The 20,742-nt window shown below is 36.0% G+C and overlaps 2 protein-coding genes across 4 annotated transcripts in view; one reads left to right on the top strand and one right to left on the bottom strand.

Annotated features, from left to right (window-relative positions):
* The window catches only part of rars2 (arginyl-tRNA synthetase 2, mitochondrial), a 103,200-nt gene extending 87,740 nt beyond the window's left edge, over positions 1-15,460 (bottom strand). The window contains exons 1-5 of one of the 3 annotated variants that reach the window (XM_039748008.1): positions 15,268-15,460; positions 13,701-13,774; positions 13,066-13,168; positions 10,089-10,172; positions 9,578-9,675 (exon numbers count right to left, since the gene is read on the bottom strand). In XM_039748008.1, coding sequence (XP_039603942.1) covers positions 9,578-9,675; positions 10,089-10,172; positions 13,066-13,168; positions 13,701-13,774; positions 15,268-15,303 — 395 coding nt within the window. In that variant the 5' untranslated portion in view covers positions 15,304-15,460. Of the gene's footprint in view, positions 1-9,577; positions 9,676-10,088; positions 10,173-10,367; positions 10,694-13,052; positions 13,169-13,700; positions 13,775-13,858; positions 13,947-15,267 lie in introns of those variants that run through there. The other 2 variants (XM_039748009.1, XM_039748010.1) reach the window with 2 other exon arrangements.
* Positions 15,461-15,517: 57 nt separating this feature from the next.
* orc3 (origin recognition complex, subunit 3) overlaps positions 15,518-20,742 on the top strand; it is a 120,898-nt gene continuing 115,673 nt past the window's right edge. The window contains exons 1-2 of the mRNA XM_039748007.1: positions 15,518-15,638; positions 18,095-18,146. Coding sequence (XP_039603941.1) covers positions 15,615-15,638; positions 18,095-18,146 — 76 coding nt within the window. The 5' untranslated portion in view covers positions 15,518-15,614. The remainder of the gene's footprint in view (positions 15,639-18,094; positions 18,147-20,742) is intronic.

Below are 20,742 nucleotides of genomic sequence, written 5' to 3'. Positions count from 1 at the left end.
GTTGCATGATGCAGCCTGAATAAGTAAAAATATTTATGAGGGACTTGAGAGCTTGGCACAGATGGTTTCGTTGCTGTATTGTAGACTGCATAAACAAAAATGTGTATTATTGAATTTGCCAACTACCTCTAAGCTTTCCTTTTTGTATAGAAGAGGTTTTTATGTTATACTGAATAACAATATAATTAAAATAAACATTGTATTTACTGCAATACTAGTGCATTCCCTATATTTCAAAAATATTAAATGACAAAATAAAAAAATGAAATTATAATAAACAACTATAGCAGTTATCAATTAATTATTAGGGACAACTATTACTAAAGCTGATGTTTAGCTAGTTATATTGGTGTCACACTTAAATTCAGTGACATATCAACCTAATATGTATGTTGGCATGGCAAATCAATCTAACACAGCAGCTCCTGAGATTCAGATAATACCACTACAACTATGGATTTCTATGCATCATTCATGACCCAAAAAACATATTGTCACATTGAACCATAACAGTATACAGAAGAAACCGAAACTGGGACATCAGTTGTTTTTATAACAATCTACTCTCAGGAGGCTTTCCCTGACTTTACTCCTCTCAGGTTCTGAATGTATTCTCAGAAAAGTTACTTTAAAATCTGAATCCAGCTGAACTTTGGTAATTAAAGAGTTGCCAAAGTGATGTAAGTGCAGTGAGCTAGGTGCTATTGGAAAAAATATTGAAAATGAATAATTGACCAAAAAAATTTAACTACAAAAAGGGGAGACAAAAGAATGTTGTGAATGCTTGCAAATTATTAATTGCATTTTTTCATTTTTTTAACAATTTTATTTCTCTGAATGTCTGTAGTTTTCTTTATAAGGTTTTGAATGATGTTGAATACAGTTTTATACTTTGGTCATGATGCTGCATTTTATGTTGTGACATTTAGCTTTAGTTTATCTTTATCATTTTTTTTTTTTTTACCATGACACCATCTTGTTTTTGTGAGCACCGCCATTTTGCACTCACATCTTTAGGACACAATTGTCTGCTGTTAGGGTTGTGACTCCTGAAACTGTATGATGTCATTCTTGGTAAGGAATATAAGCAGCTTTTGTCCAAGTTTTGTAGATAAATTCTCAAAACCATTTGCTAGTGCATATCTCTTTGAAATCTGGGTTCATGACTTTTATACAAAGGAATTTATCTTTTGATTATGCATTGGGTTTAATCACATATGATTGTTAGACTATTTGGTTTTTGACCTTTGCAAATGTTTTGACTTTGATTTAATCTACTAGTACATTTTTATTGCCGCAGTGGCCATTGAAAATACAGCAAACAGAAAAATGAAAAGCACTGGGGTCCCAAAGATGAAGCTTTATTTAATCTCCAAACTTGAAAGAGATGAAAAAATATCAAAAGAAAAATTATCTGTACATAAAAAATAGCACAATAGGTAATCAATGTGCTCTGGTCAAAAGACATCTGATTCCTGTTCTGGAGTGATATATTCTCAAGAGACCTAAAGGAGAGTTGACTGGAAAGAGTGGAAATTATATCAGTGCCTATATTTATCAAGTGCCTCAGAGCTGGAAAACAGATGTAACTGGCTCAAAAATCACATAGAAATGCACATTTGCAGAAGAAGAACAAAAACATTTTATCACTTTTCCTAAATAAGGAAACTACTACTAACTTCACCAGGGTTTAGAAGAGCTCGTGAGCTGGCATAACTTGCTAGGAGCTGCCTGAAGATACTGATCAGACAGAGATTTGTATGAATATACCAGGAAAAGCTGAATGCTTTGGAAACACATAATAACAACTAACTTAAAAATACTTATTTGACAGAGGTGGGATAATACTCATACCAAATTTTGTACATTATGTGAACACTCCATCTACAAGAAGAAGATTTAGATATGTCACAACAAACCATTTCTCGAATTTTGTACTAAATTATGAATGCCCTAAAATGCACGAGGTGACAGATTTAAACATTTTTCCACTAAAGGTAATGTTAAAGCAAGCTCCATTCATGTATACTGGCATGCACTTAAAGTTCATTGCCCCAAATGTGAATGAGCATGGCAAATGTGAGAGGTTGGGAGCATGCACTGATTACAGCATGTTGGCTGCATATGTGAATTGCAAGCAATACCACAGTATTAACACACAGGTGGTCATAATTACTGTATATTAATAGCCAGTATATTACCCTGAAGATAAATGGGGCTGGATCGGTGATTGACAGCAAAATATCACAATGTTATGCTATACTCTACATTCCACAATCCCCTGGAACAATCTGTTATACTTAATAAACCCAGGAAGGTTCAAGAAGATTCGCTGGGCATAAGACAAAGCCTTGCATAAGATATGGGGAGAAATTACAGACAGAGGCACATCACGCAACACTGGAAGACAATTGGGAACATGGGCAACCTAAAAAATAGTGCAACAGTAGCTATGCCTAGTTTCAGTAGTTGTTATTTTACAAGACATTTCCTGTGGCTATAACAGTGGGAAAGTGATTCTTCTAAAAGTATAGTTGTGAATCAATCATTGTTAAACAAATACGCATGTTTTCAAGCTTTATTCTCATTCTGTGTGTGACCCTTGGTTTTTCCATCTTGATGCTTATTAAAGTATTATTCTTGATTTTGTTTGTGAAGTGGCAACAATTACTTGCAGTTTAGTGAAATAAACTACCTTATTATGTTTTCATTTTACTTCTTCTCCTTCAACTTAAAATATTACTATTATTGTTATCTTTGTGGTAAGTATCAGAAACCTATAAAACTTCATCACAAACTCTAAAGAAACTACGACAATCTACAACAATTAGCACTTTATTTAAAGTTGAACTCACTCAAGATTTGCTTGCAATTATTATCTATCACTAGATAAAACAATATTAAATAAATAACTTCTACTTGGAAACAATAGAAAAGTTAAAAATGTAGCTTAATATAATTAAGTAAGCTATTGAAACTTTACTATAGCTTAGCTCTATTATTTTTTTATACAGTCCTCTTTTGCTTATTTAAATGTCTCCACATAATGAAAAAATATGCTATATTTTAATACTGCCTTGTTGTTGTTCCATTAATAAAAATGAAAACTAAATATACTACAATCAAGATGTTTATTACCAATCCCTTTTGTCTGCCTTCGACTTCTATAGAATCTAATAATAATAATGTATTTTATTTATAGGGTACTTTACATCCATCCATTGTCTAACCCGCTGAATCCGAACACAGGGTCACGGGGGTCTGCTGGAGCCAATCCCAGCCAACACAGGGCACAAGGCAGGAACCAATCCTGGGCAGGGTGCCAACCCACCGCAGGACACACACAAACACACCCACACACCAAGCACACACTAGGGCCAATGTAGAATTGCCAATCCACCTAACCTGCATGTCTTTGGATTGTGGGAGGAAACCGGAGCACCCGGAGGAAACCCACGCAGACATGGGGAGAACATGCAAATTCCACGCAGGGAGGGTCTCCTAACTGCGAGGCAGCAGCGCTACCACTGCGCCACCGTGCTGCCCCGGGTACTTTACATTAGTAGTAAATTTCAAAGTGCTACATAAAAAAGTTTAAACAAAGGCAAAGCAAGATAAAAACAGAGATAAAACAACAATAATTAGTACAATTTTTGTTAATAAGCTTTCCTAAATAGAAAAGTATTTAACTGTTTTTTAAAACAGCCCACAATCTGCTGTGTTCTCAGGCTCTCTGGAAGGGCATTCCAGAGCCGTGGAGCAGCGGCTGCAATAGCTTGGTCACCCATTGTACAAAGTTTGGTCACAGGGGGATGAAGGCGGTAGGTATTTGCAAAACGGAGGTTTCTTGTAGTAGATTATAATATAAGGAGTTCCTTAAGATATTGTGGAGCATTTCCATGGATACACTGGTGAGTAAACAAACAGTTTGTATTCAATACAGAGGTGAATAGGGAGCAAATGAAGTGACCGTAGAATTGGTGAAATGTGTTCATATTTCCGCACCCTCATCAGGATTCTTGCAGCACTATTTTGAATTTGTTGGAGCTTTTGAAGGCTCTTGCTGGGGATCCCGATGAGGAGTGAATTACAATAATCCAACCTGGATGAGACAAAGGTATGAACCAGCTTTCATCTTTCAGTCTAACTTGACACCCAGATTTGTAACAGAAAGGGAGAGGGTAATGGTAAGATCAGAAAAGGAAATACAATTTACAGAGGAACAAAGTTGATTGGGGGGGTGCCAATTAAAAGAGCTTCAGTTTTAGTGCTGTTCAGCTTGAGGAAGTTCTTGGACATCCAGGCCTCAATCTCATCCAAACAAGAGGAAAGAGTTGATGGAGGTGTAAAAGAAGTCAAATTCATTCTCACATAGAGCGGCGTATCATCGGCATAGCAATGGAATGAAACTCCATGCTTGCAGATGATGTGACCCAGGGGTAGCATATAGATATTAAAAAGGTTTGGCCCAAGGACTAATCCTTGTGGGACCCATCAGGTGACAGTGTGGGTACAATATTTAGCATCCCCCAAGGCCACATACTCAGCCCCATCTGTAAGACAGGACTCAAACCACTCCAAAACAATGCCAGAAAGTCCAATTATATAGTGAAGACGATGAAGGAGAACATTATGATCTACCCTATCAAATGCAGCTGTGAGGTCCAGGAGGATAAGGAGTAATGAAGAGCCCTGGTCAGCAGCCATCAGGAGGTCGTTGGTGACTCTGACCAGGGCTGTCTCTGTAGTGTGAGAAGTTCGGACACCAGATTGAATTTTTTCAAACAGATTGAATTTTTTGAGGTGATCCTGAAGCTGGACCAAAACAACCTTTTCCAAAACCTTAGACAAAAATGGAAGGTTGGAGATCGGACAATAGTTTGCTATCACTTCAGGATCCAAAGAGGATTTTTTTTAAGTGACGTCTAATTTTTGCAGTTTTCAAGGCCAGTGGGACTAAGCCGCTCTGTAGAGAGTGATTAATGATATCAGCAATAAGAGGGCTTATATCTGATACATTAGCTTTTACCAGAGGAGTAGGAAAAGGGTCCAATGAACACGCTGAAGACCTCATCCTCTATATGATGCCCTCAACTTCTTTAACTGTGGTACAGAGGAACTGGGAAAGGCAGCCCATTAGCTTTGGTGTAGAAACATCCAGCGATGGTGGGCTGGAGACAGACAATGAGGAGCGGATGATGACTACTTTACAGGTGAAATATTCAATAAAATTACTGCACTGCTCCTCTGTGAAATTATTACAGGCGTAGGTATGAGGACTGAGTAAATGATTTATCACGGAAAAAAGTTGTTTGGAGTGTCCAGGACTGTTGTTGATTAAATTTGAATAGTATCGAGATCTGGCAGTGGTCAGTGCTCTGGAGTAGATTTTTTTGGTGTTCCCGATAGGCTAGTTTATGGACCGTTAAACTGGTTGCAACAAAACGCCGCTTGAGGGCTCGCAAAGCTGGCAACAATACGCCGCTTGAGCGCTCGCAAAGCTGGCAACAAAATGCCGCTTGAGGGCTCGCAAAGCTGCTTTCATCTGTCAAATCTCACTTGTAAACCACAAGGCAGATTTTACAAAAGAGACCACTTGTGATTTAACTGGGGCATCAGTCTCAACGATGTTCTGGAGCCCATTGTTGTAGTAATCGACTAATTCACTGAGAGAAGAAAGTTGTGAAGCAATAGAGAAGTTCTTAATCTAACCGTTACATTTTTGATATCTGCCCAACAATATCATCGTTGCTTTTAAAATCAGTAAAAAGAGATTCACTAGACTCCAAAAAACATTTCTTAATAAGCTCACCTTTAGTAAATGGCCTGTGGCTCTTCATAACATTCCACAAAATTTTATATAATGCTTCCTTGATGGAACACTCTCTTTTATTTTGTGTCATACTAAATTTTACTAACCACAAAGGTTATATAGAAGCGAGCAGATTTTACCCTTTCTCAAATTGCTTTGAGGAGGATATAATTTTGACATTATTTCATAGATACGCCAGATATTTGTGCATTTTGGCACAGTTATACTTCTCTGAGAAAGCAGGCACAGAGGTTTACTGTTTATTGAATTGAATACAAATTCTTCTTCTCATGTTATTTAAATGTCCTATGTTCATCTGAAATTAAGAATTTTACCATTTTCTCATTATTTTCATCAAGTAGCCACATCAACTTCTGTCTACTTTGAAGTTACATCCTTCAGATTGAAAAGACATGAAATGCTAGTGTGCTTCCTGTTAAAGGGAAAATGAATGTACTTGTTTTAGGCACGAATTTAATTTTAAAAAATGATTAACAGGCAAATACACTTCTTATTACCAACGCTTGTTCTCCATAAAAAATATTGTGGGGGACTGTGTGTTTAATAATCTGGTTCTATACCAACTGTCCAATGTTGTTACATTTCCTGACAGTGAAAATCACATAGTAGCAACAGTGGCCGCCACCACCATACACAGCATGGGCACAGGTGGGAAAATGAAAAAAAAACATGCTAGATAAGATTTTTTTTTTTTTCTCTATATTTCAAAATAAGTTCTATGTGTTTTCTGCTCATTGACTTAGCAGTGGATCACCATAATGGGATTCCGTGGACTTTTTCATAATCAAGTTAGTCAGGTAAATAATGTGAAATGACAACAAAAATACAAGTTACACTTCCAATACAGTAATTCTTCAGCTCCTATTCCCAGGCAAGATGAAATCCAGCCTGATGAGACCTGAAAACAATCTCATATTGTGTACTCCCTTTCCGGTCCATGCAATATAAATTTCCCCTGCACAGAAATCTACAGTCTTTTAAACAAAACATACCTAAGAAAGATTTGATATAATCTGAAACAATTTCCATACAGAAAGGAAGGTCCTTCCAGTTACTTCTAAAAAATAATCTTCCTGAACTCCACATTTGCAGATTTCCATCAATGGGGGGCTGGGGGGGCAAAATTTCTTATGCTTTTCTTTCCAGCAGCTGAAAGATCAGATATAACATCTGCAACAACAAGTGGGGAATCTACAGATGGGCTTTGTTTCCTGGAATATATATGTTGTTTCTTTTATTGTTGTTTCTTTTTAAGTTTCAAGTATTATTTTAATATGTTTGTTATTGTATAAATTTTGTTGTTAGTATTTTATTTAAACTTTAGTTACTTGTTATGCATTAAACTATACGTGTCTCTTGAATACACCCTTTGTGTTTTGTGAATGGAACCCCAAAAATTGGGATCATCACAATATCACTGTTGAGGACAGCATCCCTTAGAGCTTCACTGAATGTTGTGGATTGCAGATATTTATATGAGTACTTTGTTTGATTTCTCTGATTATTGTGGAATTTCCCTTTGTTTTTGGTTACTACTCACTGGAGTATGGACTGGACTCTTGTTAGCTTTTTAGGCAAATCCTTATAGCTTTGGTATACCTTTTCTTCCCATGTTTTGCCAATTTTGTTGTTTTCTTGTTTAAGTTTTTTTACTTCATTGTTAACATTATCATTTTGCTGTGTTTAATTAACACAAATGTTCCCTGATATCCTCTCCCTTGAAGGGCATTTTTGAGTATTTAAAGTAATTTTGTGATATTTTAAAGCTTGAGCCCCACTTTTAACCTGTGCATGCCTTGAAGTCTGCCATCTGAATTTGGGGCCAGACTCCCTTGAGTGAAGCCTGTTTCCAGGCAGATCAAAGGTCCTAGTATGGGTGTATGGATTATATTGAGGCCTGTTTGACCTGTTTTTCCATTGTCTTGATATCATAGCATTGTGACAAGTTAATGGAACAAACTGAATTAAAGTGACACGCTAAATGAAACATCTGTGTACCTCCTGTAAAGAAACTGGCACTGGAAGAAAACAACTAATTAGAAAGTTGATAATGTTTAGCAGAGGCCAGTTTTGAACAAGTGCTAATGACTTTTACAATAAAAGGAAAGATTTAAATCTGCACTGGCAAAGGGTAAGCCTTGTCAATGCATTTTTGTTGCAACTTAAAGTCAATGCCTGTCCGCACTGTGTACTTCAATGTGTACTTTTTCTTTATGAAAATTTAAAGAAAGTTTAGATTTCAGACAAAAATCAACTTCTGCAATGAAATGTTTCTATTAAATGTGCTTAATGGCAGCATAACTTTTATTATTCACAATGTACTGAACTAGTAATACTTTCAGCACATTTGACATAATTGCAGTTTAAACACATGTACTAGTTAAAACAGACATATGGTGTAGAAAATCATTACAAAATATTCACAATTTGATAACATTACTTAAATTATATGGGAGCTTAGAAAAGGTGTCATTCACACATGTAATCACTATGAACAAATTTCAAAGGTTGAGGAAGAAATGATCTATTCTTCACTTTAAATCCACCGACTATGCTAGGAGCACACTGGTAGAAGTTCCAGAGATAAGGCTAAGGGATACTGTTTGCATATAATAGAATAAAACTAAATTTGCTTACACTTTATCACTAAATAGTCTCAAAGGGGATGCATAATTTCATAATTGTTATGAATAAATTATAATACATCAGCCACTGAAAATGCAAACATTGCATTACATGCAAACACACCAATTTTCTTTATAAAATCTCTGTATCCTGAAAATAGTGCTACAGAAAAAGTTTATTTCTTGATTCAACTTAATGTTGACTTAATGAATTAATTAATGTTGAATTATTAAAAAGCATGCACATTCAGTATTTTGCCTATTCCTACTGTATGCACGTTTTCTTTTAGACAGAAAATTCCAATATGTAATGGCTTCAAAGTCAACTAACATCACCTCAACTGTATGCTGTTACTGCAACTTCTGTCACATGCCACAGCCAAATAAGAAAGAGAAACAGGATGGTGTTACTATTAAATTTTATGTTTTCAAATATGTGACATTTTATTATCATTGGTTCTGTGATGGATAAATTAATACATATAATGTTAATTTTGGATATTTTCACAATTAGATTATCATATTGTATGAAATGTGAAATAACATAAAGTCTTTTTTTTGTCCCTTTATTAGCCTTACAGGCAAACTGAATTCAATTTCTTCTTAACAGGTTTTTCAAACTATTATATTACTTATAATCCAAGAACCAGTGGTACAAAGACATTTGAATTTTCTGGCCATTTTATATTATTTACTGGAGCTATTTTATATATGGAATGTTTAATTATTTTATTTATATTTAGTCTAATAAAAACATTAGTTACAAACCAATTAAGCTAGTACTGGTTCATATAACATGCAAGAAAAAAGCCACAGCATGTGACATGTAACAATATTACCGAAAGATGTATACATTAAGATTATCTATCATTTTGCATCATCTCATTTAGACTGGTTTTTGTTTGATACATTTTTGAAACAGGAATAGTAACGTATTTATTACTTTTTTTCCTTCTTCAAAAAGGCTTAAATAAAAAACAGAAATGAACTGATACCCTGTCCAGGGTTCGTGTCTGCCTTGTGCATGATGTGACACCAACAGTTTTAAATTGTACTAAGGAGGCATGAAAATATTATATCACGTTCTGTTTAATTTACAATGATTACACAAGGCACATACCTGAATTCCACCACAACCTTCTTCTTTTTGCACACACTGAAAAGTTGACTTTTGACTCCAAAGTAAGGTCCGTCTTTCAAGACTTGCTGAAGAACTCTCTACAAAATTGAAATATACTTCAGCTGTCTTCTTATGCTAAATACAAACAGCTTTCACATGCTCATCATAACAAACTATACCATACACTGAGTCCAATTATACAAAAACTGAAAAATGCTTTTCATTTTTCACTGCAAACATACAGTACTCACTTTTAATATTATTTAAGTACTTAGATGATATATTCTGTTATGCTAACAATAAACTACATAAAGAACTGACACTAGGTAATCTACTATTATGTAATGTGTTGCACTGTGCCCATCTTACAATATTCTATCAATTTCAGACTGCAGAATGACAAGAATAAAGTGTGAAAAGAGTTGAGTTGAAAAGAACCACTTGAAATTATGACCCACATTGAAAAAGGAAAAAAGATAACATTCTTTCTGATAGTAGCCATAGAACTTACTTCAGCCAACACTTTCCTGTTGAATTTAAAGTGGATTCCACCCTGATTCAAGTGTATTTCATCAAGCAAAGAGTCACATTTCAGCTATGAAACAAAAATGATCAAAATACATTGACAAATTGTATATGGCATGTTGCTTAATAAATATTATAAAGCCTTTATGCATGAGTTATAAGGTACCCTATGCAAAAATACATTCACATATTTATTTGTTTACAACACAGACAAGTTCAGTAACATTAATTTGCATAAATAAGAATATATATAAGATTCACAAACCATTTCAATTCTTAGGACGGGTTTATACTTCACGAGACACGTACACCTTCCAACGCTACTGCAACGCAAGCAGTGTATTGCTTATACTTGTGTGCATACTCAATCCAAATCTAGGGGGTTCCATAAGGTGGCAGCGCGAGATATCATTATGGTGAGAAAACAATGTTCGGCTTTGCTGTGCTGTGAAATGCCCAAAACATCCATTAAGTTCCCAGGACACCTTGCCAGAATATCAATGAAGAGGATGAATGATTAATGATTACATCCATCAATCCAGGAACACACCCATTCCAGCAAGCATCGTATGCAAGGCAGAAACAATCCTTAGACGGGGCATTAGCTCATCACAAGGTGAATGAATACAAGCACACACATACATTAGTGTCATTTTAGCATCACCAACTCCCCAAACTTGTATGTCCTTGGAAGGAACCGGAGCACACTGTAGAAACCCACCATAAAAACATGCAAACTCCACGCAGGAAACACCAGGGATGTGACTCCCTAATGTGAGGCAGCAATGCTACCGCTCCGCCACTTTGCTGCCCCCACATGTGTAATTATTAACAGTGTTAATTATTTAAATGGAGTTAATGATTTATCTGAAAAATTTAACATACATGCTTTAACACATTTCATCATGAAAGTGATATCAAGTAAAAATCTAAGGATTCTAAATTTGCAGAGAGCTGGTATATCATACATTTACAGTGTTCTGTGACTCACTCGCTGCCTGCTGCTGCTGTCAGGGCAGAAGGAAGTTCCAGAAGCACATAGTGATTAACAACTGGGTTCATTTCAAGATGACATTTATGACGTTGTACTTTAAGGACAAAATAAACTACATGATTAAAGTCAAAATTTCCACTTTAATAACGAATTGGACCTTTTTTTCCTTCACTGTGTCCCTAATTTTTTTTTCTTCTCTGTGGCTTTGGTACATTCTAATGCTGTTGCAAAGGTGCAAAAAAAAAAAAGACAGCACAGAAAATGTTATGTGAGACCTCTAAAATCTATCGTATTATTACAACGGGGAATATGCAACACTCACATTACCTATTCTAGAAATACATGAAGAAAAGAACCACAAATACATTTGCATGTTAGCTTTAAGTTGGATGATTTGCTTCACCACATTGAACCATTCATCAAACATCAAAGCATGCACATTGATCCTGTAGGATCTGCAAAGCTGTTTGCTGTCACATGTTGATTGTAAACAAAGACTCTGATATCACGTTCTAACTTGAACACACTGTGCCCCTGATTTTTTGCTGGTATCACATTCTAACTTGAACACACTGTGCCCCTGATTTTTTGCTGGTATTATAACTCATGCACGCACTGCATTAATTTCTGAGGACGTGCTCAGAGGATGCATCATATGAATGCTGGGAACATGAGGCAGCAATGATATGTGCACGTGCTGAGCATGAAATATAAACCAACCCTTAGAGGTTACCTTCTCATCACCCTAATCACACAAGAAACTAAAGATTTTCCAGTTCATCTGTTTATTCAAAATTGAACAGTGCTATTCACCAAAACCTTTCCTCGAAATGAGAACAACAGAAAGTAAACTAACCAGCGAAGTGTCCTACAGAAATCAGTGCCATCATTTTTTACTTAATGTGTAAGAGAAGAATGACAGCAGTAACTGAACAATGCAAGAATTTTACCGATAGATAGATAGATAGATAGATAGATAGATAGATAGATAGATAGATAGATAGATAGATAGATAGATAGATAGATAGATAGATACTTTATTAATCCCAAGGGGAAATTCACATACTCCAGCGGCAGCATACTGATAAAAAAAAATATTAAATCAAAGAGTTAAATTTAGCATGTTAATTAGCATGTCTAAATTAGCATGTTAATCAAATTTATGGAATATAAATTCTTAGCATAAAATCAGCTTCAAGACAAACTGAGAAGGAAACTTTCAACTTGTTACTTTGTGTATTGTATTAATGAAAAGCACACAAAGAATACATATGTAAGCAGCTAAGATAGATCGATAGATAGATCTATCTATCTTGATAGATCAATGAAAAGAACACAAGGTAGATTGATATACAGTAATGATTAACAGAAATTCATCTATGTCCATACTAAATCTAAAATGAAAGTAAACTTCCAGATGGGTTGGGCAATCGGCCAGTAAATGACACTTAAATTTTATGATGATCATACTTGCTTTACTAAACTGCAAACAGTAGGGTTCCTATCACACTAAAGTTTAACACAACACAGAATTATATAAAAAAAATCATTTTAAAATAACCTAAACTTTGACCTTAATTTTACTTGTGGTTGGCACTGATGCATCACATTTCCAGAAAACTTTATTCAAGACCGGAGGACCTAGACACTGTTTCTGTGAAGATTACACATTCTCCCTATATTCCTGTTAGTTTACTATGTAAGCTTGTTTCTTCCTACATTCCATAGACATGTAGAACAGAAAGATTATCAGCTCTTGACTGGCCTATGACTGATTGGTGCTCCACACAAGATCATTTCTTGACTTGCAACTTGTTCTGCTGGTAAGCTCTCAAGACCCCTGCAACTGTGTATAAGAATACAAAAGTTCAGTGAATGAATAAAAGCATGTCTTTAAATGTAAATGTTAAATGAGCATGTCTCCAGCAAAGTGTTACAACGAGAGCAGGCGTTCACCTGTTTTGTGTACCTGTTTTGCCAGCAGCTCAGTCTGTATTTGGACACTTTTGTCTGGCTGTATCCATCCATTCTCAACCAGGGAGCTTACTGATAAACGGAAGTCAGGGGAATGGCTGGAGATAATGAAGGAGATTGACACAATATAAACAAACAGCAAATATTCCTGTAAACTAGATTATTGATATATGACTAGTTATACCCATATATATACAGTACACTCCAGTCAAATGTTTTAGTACACCAGTTTCTCTGGTTTTTACTCAAATGTAATCAGTTGAAATGCAATGAATGACCTAAAATGGTGAAAAGATAAGCAGTAAACTACCAGAGGTTTAAATTTAAGCTTTAGGTTAGCAAAAACTTAAAAAAAGGAGATATTACAATATTACAAATGGGCCTTTTTCAGGGAACAACAAATAGGTTATAATCTACAGATGTTCTGCACCAATTAAAATAAATTAAGCCTTGCAAGTTAAAACAATTTGTAAAGGTGTCCCAACTTCTGCTATTACTTAAAAAAAACCCTGTCTGTCTTAAAGTTGGAACAGACCATGTTACTACTTAATTCAAACTGATCAAAGCAACACTGCATTGTTAATGTCAACTTTAAATATCTGATGTAATAGTAACTTGTTCAGACTTTACTGTTTTTTGGAGACAGGGATAGCCACTATAAGAGGAAGAAAATTTTCTTCAGCAGGTCCCAAAATCTTGGAGAGCTAGAAGAGAAAATTAAACAAAAAAATTTTGAATACACTATAAATTGTGGTAACCATTAACATACAGAAAAACTCAAAACATACTTAGTCCTTTAGCATGACTGACTGGATCAAACTTGTAAACTAAAAAATCTTCTGTTGCATTTTTAAGGTACAAAAGGGTACAATATTTTAAGCCCATGAAACATTTTACTTTTTATATTTCATTTAGTAAATTAATCTGTAGGCAAGCTACTTATATAAATAATATTTAAGGATAAAATACATGCATAGCATGTACCTAGTTCATTCTGTCTCTGCAGTTTCATTACTGCTAATTTTACCAATGATCACATGCAATTTTTCAAATTTTATTAACTAATTTGTTATTCTTTCTTGAAAGTGTACTGTGTGAAAAATGTTTTACAGCCTCAATCCTATATTTGTTGAACAGTCCGGATGAAAATAATATAATTACATCCTACTTATTTAGTTTGTAATTTCACATAGACATTAAATTGTTTTCTTATATTTCCAAGATCATAGTTTTCAGACCATGCCCACAATGTCATTTTGTATCTTCTCCATGTGTCAGTGTGGGTTTCTAAAAGAATTTACAGGTGAGGCAGACTATGGATTTTAACATTGCCTGTTATGAATGAGGTCACCCTTTCATGGATTTGCCTCCTTTCCTCCAATGCTTCATTCCCGTTTTGCACTCGTGCTGGTAAGACCAGCTCTGACACACAATGTCCTTGTTTTGAAATAATCAGGTTAAATGAATTAAAATGTATAGGATGTTAAAGAAGACAGTAATGGTCAATGTCACCAGACGTTTGTTATTTTGGTCAAAGTTAACTTTTATTTAGTTTTTAACTTCAATCACAGTTTAGTGCTTAAAACAATATTTTATTATGCAATTTTAAAGTACAAAGGTGTACTCTGATAAAACGTATCACGATTTTTATATATAACTTTAAGCATTTATCATAATTTAAGTATTAACGCCTTTTTTATTAAAAAGCTGCCACCTCCTTGACGTACTGACATTTTGACAATTAAAGCAAAGCAACAATAAAAATCAGCAAACGCACTGTTAGAGTATGCAATGCGATTCCAATATGAGAATTCCGAGAGATGTTTTAAAAGAAGTATATATTCTAGTGTACTCGGGAATTGCACATTGACAATTATTTCCACGACGCAGGAAGGCACTAGGAAGAAGACTCGGGTGTATAAAGACTGAGCTCTGTCATCACGATCCCATAAACTGCATGCACGCTTATTTTTGTAAGCCTCTGCACGTAAACTGTTGCAAAGGGTGAACCTCTTAGTTCAAAGTAAAGCACGCAACGTACGTTTACAGATAACGAAACACGTCCTGCTGTACTCGGAAGCAGGGCACGCACAATAGATACATTTACAGGCTTGCAAATATCTTGCGTATTCTATAGCTTTCAGTTCTCATCCACTTCAGTTTACTGACAATATCGACGTATTTTTACAAACTTCACCTGAGAAGCGATTGCCCTTCTAAAATAACACGCCATGTATGCAAACAATCCCAGTCACGATTCTCTCGTTGTATTTAGTGGCTTTGATAAAAAAAGCAAATAAGTATAGGAAAGAAATTCTAAACAAGGGCACTCAAGACACATTTTGTATTTCGTTTAATTCCGCCCAGACTGCGACCTGCGACCCTGACGCCATTAGAATTTAAGCCAATAGAAGCGCTTAGTCTCCGGATCAGCTCTCTATGACCCTATTGCGTCATAGTCCCGGGAAAACTTCAGACTTCTTTCTATTCTTTCGGGTCGTAGCAACTTGGTGTTCATCCTAAGTTTAGCCTCTGGTTTTCTCAATGACTACTTCTTCCGTGTCTAAGGTACGTGAAAACCATGCATTATCTGTTGCTTTGATATTCATCTACGCGAGTGTCAAATTTTTTTTCATTTGCATGTGCATTTGGTTACATTTACGGAGATGTTTTTCACATATACCAACTGTGAAGCATCACATTTTAAAGGGAACGGTCGCGTGTCTTTCAGTGTGGTGTGGTGACGCAGCGCATAGCGCTGCTACTCCACACACATTGACGTTAAGCGGTCGAATCCAAAAAATGGTCCCTGTTTTAGTGGATTTTGCACGTTGCACAATGTCGGCGTTTTTTTTTTAATAAATTCAACGGGCGAATTAAGCTATTTAATTCAGTGTGAATTCATGAATGTTCTTTGAGACCACTGTTGATCTCATACATGTTGTTGTAATGCCACCGAGACTTATGTTCATTGAGACTCAAATTTGTATTAAACTGGTTAAAGATGATTCTGTTGCATTTCAACATTTAAGGATTCAATATTTTTATTTATTTGTAAATCATACACAATTGTACAAAAAAAAATAGTGAAAAGTTACTGAGGCAAAAACCACTCTGTCACTGAACTTTAAACAAAATATAACTATCTTGGAATGTACAAGTTAAATGCAGAAACGTTAGTCGCAGTATAGTAAATATAAGTGCTTATGCTGCATAAACTTATATAATTAGCATAATATAAATTTTGTAAAACCTTAGTAGCACAGATGCATAATACAATGACAATGATAAAAAAGACAGAGTTAAAGCAGAATTTAAAATTCTTATGACCTGAGGAAAAAAACTTCCCCTCAGCCTCTGAGTCCAGGACATATAGCTGTTGAGGTATCAGACTGAATGTAGCCACTGGAGAAGTGTATGGCTTGGGTGAAATATCTTTGCTGTCGTCCATTTTGTACTGAATCTGCACTGATTGATATAGACTTCCTGCAGACTTGGCCATGTTTTAATGATCCGTTTTAGCACATTAAACCACTCTTTGCAGGGTGTTTTGCTTCTGGAAGTTGCAGCTACCAAATCAGGCAGTAATGCACCCAGTAAGCACAGATCCTACAAAAACGCTGAAGAATGCGTTTAGTACGGCAGAAGAAATTTTGAATTTCTACACTTGTCTTAGGTGATGCTGACATTGCCTTACTTTCTACACCAGGGTGGAGGTGTGATTAGCCCATATCAGGTTCTCAGAAATATGCACTCCAAGATACCTATGGATGCTGGCTGTCTGCACAGGATACCCTTGAATCCTAAGTGGGGTGTGTTTCCTCTGCTGCTTCCCCTTGAAATCCACAGCCTTTTACTTGGTTTTGGAAACATTTACGTCCAAGTTGTTGAATTGACATCACCAAAGCAGGGCCTCCACCTTGTCCATATAGGAAGACTCCTCCTGATTGGAAACAATCCTACCATCAGCATGTCATCTGCAAATTTCACCATGGTGTTGGAGCTGTGCGTAGTTGTACAATTGTGTGTATAGTGGGTATACATCAGGAACATTGAAAGCAACCTTGTGGAGCACAGATGTTAAGGAACAGGGTGTTGGAGGTGGTGCAGCCTTCAGTCTACCAGTCAGGAAGTTCGACTCAGCCACAAAGAAAGGGGCTCATTCCCAGATCCCTGATCTTGGTGTCCAGCCCGTGGGGGACTGTAGTACTAAAGACTGAACTATAGGTTTTTACAATACATATTAACTGTTAACAAATTATCTGAACTTTATTTAAATTTGGTTTATCTGATAGTTAATTAGGGCAGCACGGTGGCGCAGTGGGTAGCGCTGCTGCCTCGCAGTTAGAAGACCCGGGTTCGCTTCCCATGGCCTCCCTGTGTGGAGTTTGCATGTTCTCCCCGTGTCTGCGTGGATTTCCTTTGGGTACTCCGGTTTCCTCCCACAGTCCAAGGACATGCAGGTTAGATGCATTGGCGATTCTAAAATTGTCCCTAGTGTGTGCTTGGTGTATGGGTGTGTGTGTCCCTGCCCGGGGTTTGTTTCCTGCCTTGCACCCTGTGTTGGCTGGGATTGACTCCAGCAGACCACTGTGACCCTGTAGTTAGGATATAGCGGGTTGGATAATGGATGGATGATAATTAATTAAAATCCTCAGTAGGGTAAAAAGTTACTTCTTATTTTCCAAACATTTTAGAATTTGTAAAAAATTGAAGTTTTAAGAACATTATCAACTTTGTTTCAGACACTTTGTTCTGTTTGTAAACTCTTATATGGCAAAGCATTCTGCATATACTGTACTGCAGGGTTATTTACATACAAGTACACTTAGGAGGTACCAATATGAGTAAATGAGAATTAAACTAGAAGATTAACAATGGACACAGTTCATTCTCTATGTAAGATTGGTTGGAGTGAAAATCTTTAGATACCACAAGGAAAAGAAATGATCATTTCTTATGCTAATTTTTCTATTTCAAATAATAGATCCATACTTTATAATAACCATTTCTCTTTCACTTAGGGCTGCTTTGTGTTCAAGCCAGCTTCAAAAAAACAGAGAATTTTATCAGCAGGTAAGTGTTGTTTGTATACATTTACTGTAAGTATTCCCTGTATTTTGACATTATGGATTTTTCCTCAAAAATTAGAATATTAGTAACTTGAAAAACAATTGCGTGTTGTGAGATTTTTAACATTTTTACGAAGCCAACTTTTTGCAGAGGTTTTGTTGTGGCATTGCAATGGAGATTCTTTCTAGTGTACAGTCCTTAAAACCAAGAGAAAAACAAAACTATGCTTTTTTTTCTGGCCATGGTGAAGTGGACTATCTTCTTGTGCTTACATGGATATTCGAGGGGTCATAACAATTTTCTGGTCTTGTCCATGTATGCTCTGTTGAATTAGAGAATGGTTATTGTCAAGTTCAGTATTCTGTGATTTTGTGTGGAATGTTATACAAAAGTATTGTGTTTAAGAGTTACAGATGCATGGTATTTGTTCACTGTATTTTAGGAGTGAAACTAATGTTTGCATAGTTTGTGCATAATATTTTAGATTAGATTACATAAACTTTATTAATCCCATAGGAAAATTCAAAAGCATACATCAGCTGAAACATAAAAAAGAGTACAGGTTCACAGAACAGATAATACATTTAATCAATTAATAAATAAATAAATAACGTTAAACTTAATGGGTACATCAGCTGAAAGTATCGATCTGTCTGATACCAGTTGGCAGAAAAAGACCTTACAGGAGGTTCTAAGCAAATAGTAATGGAAAGACCCTGTGGCTAAAATTACTCCAAGAGAGCACCTCCTGGAGGGGTAGGGAGGGATTTTTTTACGACGGCATCCTCTTTTGCACAACGGCTTCCAGTATGTTCCATGTTCGCCCTATTGATGCAGCAGGATTTCTTGATAGTTTCTGTTTTTCACGTATTGTGCTTCTTTTGTGCCCAGGTTGCTTCCCTAGGAGACTGCAGCCTAGAACACAACACTGGCTACTATGGACTGGTAGAACATTCCCAGCAGCTTGCTACAGATATCAAAACACCTAAGTCGCCTTAGCAAATACAGTCTGCTCTGGCCTTTCTTATACATTGAGCTGTGTTGGTACTTGTAGTTCTGCACCACTTCTATGTCCTCCTCCTGAATAGTAACTGGTCTCAGAAGATTTTTGGCACGTCAAAAATCCACTTCCAGTTCTTTTGTCTTGCTGATGTTGAGTTGCAGGTTGTTGTCCCTGCACCACAAGACAAAGTTCTCTACCACTTTCCTGTACTTTGACTCATCTCCATTATTAATACAGCTTATGATGGTTTAGTCATCTGAAAATTTCTATACATGGCAAGCGCTGGTATTATGAAGGACAGTTCCCTGAGGTGCTCCAGTATTATACACCAAGTTTTCAAAAGTTTTCAAAATGAGAATAGAACTCAACCAATTGGATTTTTCCTTTCCTACTTGTAATTGTTTCATAGCATATAAGACACGGCTAAGGTTTGTTGTGTAACCATTTGAGGATCTGAAGGTTGCATCTCGGCAGTTTGCAGATGATTATGTCCTCATTGCTTCATTAGGCTTTAATCTTAAGCATGCACTTTAGCACCTAGGTCTAATTTTTTTCATAATTAGAAATGACTTAGTCTGCAGGTTATTGGGGTCACCTGTCCAACATCAGCTCAGTGAGGAAAAAGCACCATAGATGTTCGGAGGGATCAAGTCTATCGGTAAGCCTGGACAAGCCTAGGAATTATACAGACATGCTTGTAGCAAGGGTGATGATGGCCTGCGGTAGTCTGGTCTGTCTAAATGTGCTTGTTGTGAACCAGAACAGGTAGCTGGAGTGTGAAGTAAATTTATAATATTCCTTAAAGAGGACTGTATAGACCAAAATCAGTGCAATATTTATTCAAATGCAAAAATTGTAACTTATTGGTGTCAGAGATTTGTGGTACCAAGTAAGATGGCATCCTCAGTGGTGTTTGTTTTTATTTTGTTTTATATGTTACGAGTGGTGACTAAAACACCTTGTTTGTTTTTTCTGCCCTACTAGTTACATTGCTTTGGCAACTGTCTTTAAAGTTGGTTTATACTTCAATTTGGTATATATGAATAATATTAGTTATCTTCACAAGGAGACACAATTGGCTGCTTTTGGATTTTCTTGGATGGAAAGAACCAAGCTGTAATACGTAAGCCTGTTGTCTATTACTGGATCTTGCCCGACAGTCCTTAAAATTCCCTGAATAACTGGCTAATACTCTACATTCTTGTTTGTTACTATATTGATTTATTGATTTTTTTTAAATGTATGTTGTAAAGGCTGTTCTATATATTAAATGTCTCTTTGCTTTTCTGAGAGTAAATGCGAGTAAGAATTCTCTTAACTTTATAACATCTAATGCACAATCTAATGTAATAAAGCAGCTAATTGATGATGATAATAAACAAACTTCAGCATTATGTGAACCACTTAGAAAGTAAATCTCTTAGGACTAGCAATCCTTGTAACCATGCAGATCTAAGCCATGTTACTACACACCAGCTTCTAATAAGCAAGCCATTGATTTTAGTGTACAAAATGAACTGATTATTTAGAACTATCTATAGATCATTATGTGACAAGAGCAAACCTAAAAAAAGTTATTTGTGCAAAATCCTAAAT

The sequence above is a fragment of the Polypterus senegalus genome, chromosome 3 (assembly GCF_016835505.1).
Source record: "Polypterus senegalus isolate Bchr_013 chromosome 3, ASM1683550v1, whole genome shotgun sequence".
Taxonomy (NCBI): Eukaryota; Metazoa; Chordata; class Cladistia; order Polypteriformes; family Polypteridae; genus Polypterus; species Polypterus senegalus.
The sequence above is the reverse complement of the archived record's forward strand: the minus strand, read 5'-3'. Positions and strand labels throughout refer to the sequence as shown.